This window comes from Cebus imitator, unplaced genomic scaffold, assembly GCF_001604975.1.
Source record: "Cebus imitator isolate Cc_AM_T3 unplaced genomic scaffold, Cebus_imitator-1.0 Scaffold86, whole genome shotgun sequence".
Classification (NCBI taxonomy): domain Eukaryota; kingdom Metazoa; phylum Chordata; class Mammalia; order Primates; family Cebidae; genus Cebus; species Cebus imitator.
This window is the reverse complement of record NW_016107401.1, coordinates 6225216-6235846: the sequence shown is the minus strand read 5'-3', so window position 1 is coordinate 6235846 and position 10631 is coordinate 6225216. Positions and strand designations below refer to the sequence as shown.

General features: G+C 47.8%; 1 protein-coding gene across 1 annotated transcript in view; it reads right to left on the bottom strand.

Annotated features, from left to right (window-relative positions):
* WWC1 (WW and C2 domain containing 1) overlaps nucleotides 1–10631 on the bottom strand; it is a 189512-nt gene that overhangs the window by 103710 nt on the left and 75171 nt on the right. Inside the window, exon 2 of the mRNA XM_037740631.1 lies at nucleotides 1438–1547. Within this exon, the coding sequence (XP_037596559.1) occupies nucleotides 1438–1547 (110 nt within the window). The remainder of the gene's footprint in view (nucleotides 1–1437; nucleotides 1548–10631) is intronic.

Genomic DNA, 10631 nt, shown 5'->3' with positions numbered 1-10631 from the left:
AACAATGCAATTAATGCCATTAGCTGTCTCTCAGAAGCTCTTCTACACTTTGGTGCCAACAACAGTCCGCTCATGCAGCCATTTATTCATGCATTCATGCACGTATGCCCTTTTCTGTTTAGCAAAGGTTAAGTTCACACCTACTATGTGCCTTACCAGGCAAAGACCTGGGACTAGAGAGATGAACTAGACACAGTCTCTGCTCTAGGAGACTTGTAACAAGAGGGAAATTATTATAATACAGGGTGATGAAGTACGGCCAGGATGCTACTGAAAAGCAGAAGAGGAAGTGGATGGAGAAGTACTTCATTCTCCAGCACCAGTTCAAATCCCAGCCCTGCCACATTTTAGCTGTGAGTCTTAAACAGTCAATTAACTCTAAATCCCATTTAGAACATAGGGATGATCATCCGAACATCTCACCAGGAATTGGGAGGATTAAAAGAGATAATGCCTTTCAAGTGCCCAGCACAGGACACGGCACAGACGGGGTGTGCTTGGTAAACAGAGGCTATTAGGATTTGATGCCCTCATGTCAGCCTTCAGACTTTGCCAGGAACATCCCATTTCATTCCATTTTCTTCTTGCCTGAGAGGATTAAGAGGATGCTACAGTTCAGAAGGCTGAGAGTGAGGCAGAAAAATCCGTTTTCTCTGTACACATGGACAAGTGGGACAGCAAATTTCAGAGAACAGTCTTGCCCAAGAGGGTGCTCAATGGATGAGGCTCAAATGCACATCAAGTCTCCCCCCACTGGAGGACTGCTCCCTGGGTTCCTCCACCTGTCAGACCACCTGCTTCTCCTTAAGTCATTCCTCCATCATAGTCCCAGAGACAAAGGTACTTGGAATCTTCGTAATGGATCAGAATACTTGGATCACAGATACAAATTCAGGGTGGGCTAACTGGTATGATGGGCCAGACACACACACACACACACACACTCTTGCCAATCCACTATGGACACACATGCATACGTGCCGTGGGGGACTTGCTAGAGCTCTGGCTGCTCTAAGATGGTCTGGCAATGACAATGATGCGTCTTTCTTTTATGGGGGAAAAAAAAGGTATACCCATAAATTTATATATGTAAGTATATATGTGCATATATACACATACACATACAAACACATGATTAGAAAATTTCTGAAATGACACACAAGAAACTGTTCGCAATGGCTACCCTCATAAAATTGGGGAGATGCATTGTGAGAGGAGTTTTAGATTCTATTAAAAACCCTTCTAAACTGTTATTTTTACATGAGCATACATTATCTATCTATATCTACATCGACACTGCTATCTAAATCTATATAAAACAAAATACAATCTGGCTCCAAGAGTCTGCAAGTGGTTCTTCCAGACTTGGAGGGAGGGTGGGCTTGGAGGTAGAGGGATAAAGAGGGCACAGGGAAGGGAGGACCGTCAGGAACTTACTGGTGTTGTGGTCTATGAAGTAATCTCCAACCTGTGGGTCATATGCCTCTTCCCATCCTAGCGGCAACTCATCACTAATGCAGTCAGCAAAGGTTAGCGGTTTGGTGTACCTGGCAAGGGAGAGGAGAAACAGACTCCATCAGCCTACAATCCCCAAACGCCTGCAACATGCTGCTTCTCTGGGCTTCTTGCTTTTCTGGGCTGGCCCAACAGATCCAGAAGTTTTGCACTGCAGCAGCACCAGCTCTGTTGTCCCCTTTGTTCCCAGGAAGGCGAACACGTAGCTGCAGCGGCAGGAAGAGATCACCCTGTGGGGGAGGCAGGGAATCTAGTCCCAACTTTGCCACTCCTTCAGAAGTGACTGGAGCAAGTCATCTTACTTCTTAGAGTCTCTATTTCTGCATCTCTAATTGAGGGTTTGCAGGAAAAAGGTCTAAGGTCAGGTCTTGCTACTTGGACTCCAGTCCTCCTTGGCTTCTCCAACTGCAACTAACTCAGCCAACCCCACCTCCAATCTTTATCCTGGCTCTGTCTCACATCTGTCATGCTCACTTGCCCTTTGGAAGCCTGGCTTGCCGCAAAATCAAGAATAGCAGATGTTCCATCCCTGTGAGTTTGGCCAATGAGTAGTATTTATTTTCCTCTTGAGCTGATTCCCAAATGCTTGCACCCACAACAGCGCTTCCCTAGACAATCCAGGCCAAAATGATCTTTTTGCAAGAGCCACTCTCTATGTCCCCACCTTGTGGGGAGTGAAGTGGTAGTAATCACCAAGTCTCAGCAGCTGAATCAAAGAAACAAATCACTCAACTAAACCAGCAAAGGCTTGTCAGTGCTGGAAAACTATCACAAATGATTTGTTACATATTTTAACCAGGGTACGGGAAGCCAGGAATATGGGTATATGAGATTCAGCCTGGGTGGTCCCTCCAGACAGTCACTTTGGTTTCTCCCTGTTGCTGCCTCTGCCTAAAATACATATTCTACAATCTCCTTCTCCTGTCTGCTTCCTACCCGATCCCAATTCTAGAAGCCCAGAAGGCTCTGCTTCAGATTCTTTCTATAGATTGGCAAAGTGAAGTACAACGGGACAGGACGGGAGATGACTGGCCTGGGGTCTCGGATTTCTCATCAGGATCTTCCTTCCTAGGAACGAGACTTGCTAGATATGGCACCTCTCAACAGCTCCTCTGCTGCTGCATATGGATCATCACCTTTTAAATTCCTTCTTGGGGCCTGGCACGGTGGCTCATGCTTGTGATCTCAGCACTTTGGGAGGCTGAGGCGGGCAAATCACCTGAGGTCAGGAGTTCAAGACCAGTCTGACCAATGTGGAAAAACCCTGCCTCTTCTAAAAATACAAAACTAGCCAGGCGTGGTGGTGCATGCCTGTAATCCCAGCTACTCGGGAGGTTGAGGCAGGAGAATCACTTGAACCCAGGAGGTGGAGGTTGCAGTGAGCCAAGATTGCAGCATTGCACTCCAGCCTGGGCAACAGGAGCAAAACTCTGTCCCCATCCCTCCTCCAAAAAAAATCCTTCTTGGGGATTAAATGATTTTAATCAATGGTGCAACCAAGCTACAGAATCCTGTGTCCAGGACAATTGGTGCTCAATAAATACTTGTGCAATGGGGTCCAGTGTGGTGGCTCACGCCCATAATCCCAGCACTTTGGGAGGCTTAGGTGGGTGGATCACTTGAGGTCAGGAGTTTGAGACCAGTCTGGCCAATGTAATAAAACCCCATCTCTATTAAAAATGCAAAATTAGCTGGACATGATGGCTGCTGCCTATAATCTCAGCTACTCAGGAGGCTGAGTCAGGAGAATCGCTTGAACCTGGAAGGTGAAGACGGCAGTGAGCCGGGATCGCACCACTGCACTCCAGCCTGGGTGACGGCATAAAACTTTGTCTCAAAAAAAAAAAATTGCGCAGTGGGTGAATAATGTAATGAATACATAAGAAGAAACAAAAAAAGATAAGGATTACATTCTCCTGCCCTCTAAAGCCCACTCCAAATCCAACTTAAAGAAAAATGCATGAAGAAAGGAGCGCTGAAAGAGCCCGTGCTGGATAGGACCTGGTATGTTCATGTACCACAATATACCCAGGCTCTGGCAGGCTATGAAAAATATCCTTGGTTGAATGAATGAATACCCAAAAGCTTCTGATAGTAATTTACTGCTGCATTGTGGAAGACTGTTGGTTCCATGAGGATGAGGCCAGAAGTGTGTGGTGTGCAACACATTATGTGCTAAATTAGCCAGGTATGGTGGTGTGCACCTGTTGTCCCAGCTACTTGGGAGACTGAGGTGGGAGAACTGCTTGAGCCCAGGGGTTGGCGGCTGCAGCGAGCTATGATGGCACTACTGCCGCTATAAGCTGGGCAACAGAGCAAGACCCTGCCTTTAAAATACCACCACCACCACCAACAACAAATAAGGGTTCAGTAAGCATTACTTACTGGCTGTGTGAGTTAGGCAACTTATGTTACTTCTCTGAGCCTCAGTATTCTTATCTGTATAACAGGGACAGTACTAACTCTCTGGTTGTTGGGTGGGTTAAATAAACCCATGTTTGTGAGTACTTTTGGCACAGGTGCCAGTGTGAAAGGGGAATTAAAAATCATTAGGCTGGGCGGGGCGGCTCACGCCTGTAATTCCAGCACTTTGGGAGGCTGAGGCGGGCCGATCACCTGAGGTTGAAAGTTTCAGTCCAGCCTGACCAACATGGAAAAACCCCGTCTCTGCTAAAAATACAAAATTAGCCAGGCGTGGTGGCGGGTGCCTGTAATCCCAGCTACTCGGGAGGCTGAGACAGGAGAATCACTTGAACCCGGGAGGTGGAGGTTGCAGTGAGCTGAGATCGTGCCACTGCACTCCAGCCTGGGCAACAAAAGCAAAACTCTGTCTCAGGAAAAAAAAAAAAAAAATCATTAGTTATCCTTACCTCCATTTACTAGAAGGAGAAACTGAGGCTAAGAAAGACTAAATAACATTCTCAGTGTCAAAGACAAAGCTGGGATTTCAAGAAAGATGGCTGGTCTCCAGGGCCCCTGCGGGGAGCCACCAGATTCTCTTAACAGTTGACACCTTCAGTGCATCTCCTAAGCCCCATGGGAAACACAGGCCACAGTTTTGGAGTAGAAGGAGGGAAAATGGGGAAGACACAGATGATGGAGTCCTCAGCTTAGAATGCGCTTGGTTCAGGAGCACTTTCTCCAAACAACCTGGATAAAGTCTCCAGACCACTTGCCACTGCACCCCATGCCCTGCTATATGTCCGAATCGAAAGACCACTTCCCTCGGTGTCTTGCTCAAAGTTAAGTGGTTTGTTCCCTCTTCCTTATGGAGAATGAAGACCAGCGACCAAGTGCCATGCCTCATCTAACATCACCTCATCTAACAAAGCCTTGAAAGGGACTCTGAAGGAAAGCTCCACACACAGGCATGCCCTCCATGGGGAGTGACTGGCTGATGACAGGCCAATCTGTGGGAGAACAGGCATGGTTAGGCCACCAGCGAGATCTTTCTTTCTGCCTCATTCCTCCACCTGCACTGTGCCCAGAGAAGTCCCACCTACCAGCAGAGGTAGAAATCTTGTTTTTTTTTTTTTTGAGACTGAGTCTCACTCTGTTGCCCAGGCTGAAGTATAGTGGCGTGCTCTTGGCTCACTGCAACCTCTGCCTCCTGGGTTCAAGCGATTCTCTTGCCTCAGCCTCCCGAGTAGCTGTGACTACAGGTGAGTGCCACCACGCCTAGCTAATTTTTGAATTTTTAGTAGAGACAGGGTTTCACCATGTTGGCCAGGACGTTCTCGATCTCTTGACCTCGTGATCTGCCCGCCTCGGTCTGCCAAAGTGCTGGGATTACAGGTGTGAGCCACTGCGCCCGGCCACGAATCTTTTTTTTTTTTTTTTAAAGACAGGGTTTCACCATATTGGTCAGGCTGGTCTTGAACTCCCGACCTCAGGTGATCCGCCCGCCTTGGCCTCCAAAGTGCTTGGATTACAGGCTTGAGCCACCATGCCCGGTCTACAAATCTTAATAATAGACAGTTTGCAACCTGGAAAACCAAGAAGATACATCCCCTCCCAACAGCTCCCCCGTTTCTACGTATGGATCATCACCTTTCAAAGTTCCTCCTTGGAGATTACTTAAGTGATTTTAATCAGTGGTGCATCCAAGCTACAGAATCCTGTGTCTGGCACAATTGCTGCTCTGTAAATATTTGTGCAATGGGTGAATAATGTAATGAATATATAGGAACAAGCAAAAAAGATGAAGTGTTCTTTATTTTGTTAACATGGAAGATGCTCTTAATATATTCTGAGAAAAACAACATAGTTGAAAGATAAAAACGACAGGATAGTGTTACAATATGACATTTTACCGAGTGAGCGAGAGAGAGAGAGAGAGAGAGAGAGTTTGTAAAGAAACTGGAAAGATAGACATTAAAATGCTATCTGAATACAGGGATTTCAGTGTAATTTTCTTTTTTTTTAACTAATTTATTTGCAATGTTCATATATGAAGCATAACTTTAATAATGGCTAACTCTAGGCCTAGAAAGCAAGTTGTGTATCTCAGATTCCCTTCCCCGGTAGCAGGTGCTCTTACTGTTTTGCAAATAAGAAAACATGCTCAACAGTCAGTTACGCAGTCAGTAACCACCAGAGGTGTAACCTGAAGGTCCACGCCAGATTCCAAAACTTGAGCCCTGCTAATAAACATTAACAAGACGAAGTGAGTCTCAGAACAATCTAGAACACAGAGCAAGCCACGTTAGAAGTACAGATGGTGAAACTGACCACAGGGACATCTGAAGCAGGCAAAAGACATGGGGGCTTTGGCGTATTTGGGACCTTTAGTTATCTGTGTGTTAGTGCAAGGATATTCAACAGACCTGGGGAGTCCATGGCTGCTTAATAAAAAGGCAATTGTTTCAAAATCATTAATACAAATGATTTACTGAGCTTGCTGGGTGTAAGGATGGAGATGGGGTTAGGAGGACAGAACTGAAACACTGAAAATGTGTCACTATCTGGAAAACCATTAACTCCACTCATTGTTCCAGCCTTATACATTGAGAAGTCAGAGCTTAATACATTTGTTTGCTCCAAACATCAGTAATGTGACAGATATGCAGATACCCTAGCAGGGCACGATGCTGATTCTCACTTGCGGTGGGCATAGACATTATACCCAAGAGCAATAAAGAAGGGGGAGGCAAGAGGACCGAAGCGAGAAGGAGAGGGCAGAGGAGAAAGAAACACTTTGGGTCTGACATTCTGGTTCCCCTTTGATGCATTCACAGGGGAAATGCCAGAAGGCCAGCTGACTGATATCCTCAATCCCAGAGCTCTTCCATGGGAAACAAGGAAGCTCCTATGAAAGGCTATGCAACTTACAAGAAATCTGGACAGCAAGATTCTCTCTGGAACAAATGCCAAGAGGGAGATGAATTATTCAGTGTGTAGAGATGTGTCACTCAGGATGAAGAGATGTGTTTTTGGCTGCACAAAGATTTAAACAGACACACTCACGCATATATACATACACTCACTCTTCCTGCCAGATAAGGAGAGGAATTGTCCATTTAAACCAGCCACCCCCACTGTCCCGGGAACTGTGGATGCTCTTCTGACCTGCAATGTTTCACCTTGGACAAGTGCTAAGAATGCAACCTGGGAAGAAATGTCCGCTTTCAGATGTGGCCAGGACTTGGGGGCCTGCCTGGAACTCCCAGCCCCCACCCTTGGGTGAAGCAATTCACCACCATCCAGTCTGGTCCAGTCGGTCCCTACTTCCAGCCTCCACATCTTGGGCTGCTGAAAACTCCACTTGTGAAATCAAATGACCCAGATGCTGGAGGGGCAAGAGGTGGGAAGGGAGTGTGCCAGACAAGAACGAGTTCTGTCTCTTCTTAATTACAAATCTCTGAAGGAGCACAAACATTCCTGAATGTTTACCAACAGGCCCTCCTGGAAAAACGGCCGGATGTGTGGCCGTGGAGACAGGTAGGTTCTGCCAGGAGCACCCTACAAGCAGCACACAGGCACACCTGTGAGGGAGAGCCGCCCTGGGGGCTGGAAGCCTCCCGCAGACCCCTTACCCTCCTCTCAGGGGCAACCACCAGTGGGTAACTGGTTGCCACTTTCCTACAGGCTGTGAGGACATGAGACCACGGTGGGCATTCGGTATTCAGGCAGTGTGTCTTTTCTAAGAAGGCAGCTCAGAGGAGGAGAGAAAAGCCTTTTGCCAAGTCTAATACTGGGTGGTGATTCTCTTGGGACTGAAGAATGCATAACCTATCTTTCATGTTCCTAGTGTTTCCCGAACAAGCCCCAGCTTCCCACAGTAACCTCTTTATTACCCTCCAGCAGGATGCTGGCCTGCTCTCTCTGAGGGCTGGCTGGGCGGGATCACTTTCTAAAGGGCCCTCCAGACTCCAAGCCAAGAACTGTCCAAACTTTCAGCCCAACCTCTCCTCCCCAGCCCAAGCACAATGGCCAGGCTGGTTCTTCCTGCCCCGGGCTTTTTCACATGCATAGTTCCCATAGCTGAGGTTGCACAATTCCTGATAACGCTCCTTCACCTGGGGCTGCTGCAGAATACCATTTCTAAGCAGTTCCTTCACCTTGAGCTCCGGGGAGGCCCGAGTGAACAGGAAGAAAAGCAATGTTTGAAGTCCTCCTTCCTTTAATGCAGTTTGGTTCAGACGCTTTTATTCATTGTCTAACAAATCTGGGGATGATAAAAATAACCATCTCTCAAGTTTGTTAGGAGAGCTGAGCACATGACACACAGCAGAGGCTTCGTTAGCACCAGCTACAGAGGGAAAGAGACAGATAGGGCCCTGCCCTTACAGTCTAGAGGGCGAGATGCACCCTGACCTGAGGGAAATCAACAAGGTCATTTCAGAGAGATCCATGCTATTCAGGTGGGGTGGAGGTCAGTTTTGGGGGCTCTGGGTCCCAGTATGCACTTCAGATTTGACTCCTCTGAGCACAGCTCTTGTGTTGAGCCGGAGGGTGAGCGGGAGATACTCCCTGCCCCACACTCCACTCTTATCCTTTCACACTCCTTTCAATCAATCCACCAAGCCACAAGAATTTGTCATGTGGGGATGGCACCCAGGTCTATGCTAGGCACTACGAGGGCTCAGACACTTGAAGAAGCCTTGTTTCTGCCTCCAGGGGCAGAGGGTCAGGCCAGGGAACAAGACTCACACTCCAAACGGGCAGGGAGTCATCCCATGACATTCCATGGCAGCGTATGTGGCTATAACGCTACCCGCGGCCTGAGCCACAGGTAATTAGAGGATGCAGGGATATTTAATAAGGCGCTAGGTCAGCAGTGTAGATGCGAAAGGCCAACTTGGGCTGTGGGCAGGGAGAGAGTGTAGCAATGGGGCGTGGTCAGAGAGGGCTGAGGAGGGGAGGAGGAAAGAGAGCCGTGGTCAGCTCCATGGATGAGAAGGAGGCAGGGTAGATGCTACCCACAAAGGCTCAGGAATGGGATGTGAGGCTGAAACCCAGGCTCCGCCTCTTCCAAAACTGTGGGTGGGTTATGTAACCTGCTTGAGAGTTTTCTTCTCTGTGAAACTTACACGGGAAGTCCCACTCTTATAAGGGTGTTGTGGGGATTAAATGAGATAACCTATATAGTATCTAGTGCCGGGACTGGCACAAGACAAGCCCTTGATAAATGTGGGTTGTTAACATAATCAGAGAGTTCTGTGCATTGTGAGAATCACGTCACCCTGCATCTCAAATCCTTCACACATCATCACCGCCATCACCACCACCACCACCATCAATTTTCACCCTAAGAGATACACCGTGGTGGTTAAAACTCACAGGTCCGCAGTCAGTCATCCGGGTCCCAATGCAGGCACTGTCACTCATTAACTCTGTCCCCTTGGGCATGAACTCTAACCTCTGTGACTTTGTTTCCTCATCCATAAAATGGGGATGCTCAAAGTCACTGCTGCATTAAAATGGGCTGTGCTGAACACATAACACCCAGGACTCAATCTACATTGGCTGTTAGGATGAGCTAGGTTTTATATCCCTATTTTCATGATGGGGAAACGGAGGCAAAATAATTGTCCTGGCTAGCACAGTTAATAAGCCTTGCACTGTACTCTATCATCACCCTTCCTTGAGGTGCTAGGACTGCTTAAGCTTTTTTTTGGATGGCGGGGGTGATGTAGTCTCGCTCTGTCCCCAGGCTGGAGTGGAGTGGTGCGATCTCAGCTCACTGCAATCTACACCTCCCCGGGTTCAAGCAATTTCCCTCCTTCAGCCTCCTGAGTAGCTGAGTCTGCAGATGGCTGCCAGGATGCTAGACAAATTTTTGTATTTTTAGTAGAGGCAGGATTTCCCCATGTTACCCGGGCTAGTCTCAAACTCCTGACCTCAAGTGATCCTCCTGCCTTTGCCTCCCAAAGTACTGGAATTACAGGTGTGAGCCACTACACCCAGCTTGCTCTCTCTGTTTAGAAAATTAAATGGGAGAAGGTAGGAGATGGTAGCTGAATTGGATTTGGTTCTCAAAATCTGCTGTGTGAAGGAGGAGGTGTTTATACCTGGAATTCCCGAGTTCTTCTCTTTAAACTCCCATCCCTCTTGTTTTCTAGTCTCAGAGCACCTGTCTCAAAATTCTGGCTTTTCCACCCTTAGATCTCCTTGATTCCCTACTTTGTTTGTGCTGGCTTATTCAGAAGCTTTCTTGGCTTAGTCATTCCCATTCCTAAAATTCTTTTATAGAAAAAAGAAGAGGAGGGAGAGCTGGAGGGGAGATTCCAGACTGTCCCTCCACTCCAAAACCTCCTCACCTTCAGACTGGGCTCCCACAAACCAGTGGCTCACCTCCCCCTGCCAAATCTTGGATGTTGTCTTCCCTCTGCCCTGGGTTGATAAGATCACACACCTGTGCCCTTTGGGCCCATCCCCTTCCTTCATCTCCGTCTTGAGTCTCTATGCTTATCTGTTCCCACTCACTGACACAGGGTGAATCCGGGCTGCTAATCCCCTCTGTGTGCCTGCCGCCTGCTGGATTTAAGATTTCAGTTCTGAGGCCGGGCGCGGTGGCTCAAGCCTGTAATCCCAGCACTTTGGGAGGCCGAGGCGGGTGGATCACGAGGTCAAGAGATCGAGACCATCCTGGTCAACATGGTGAAACCCCGTCT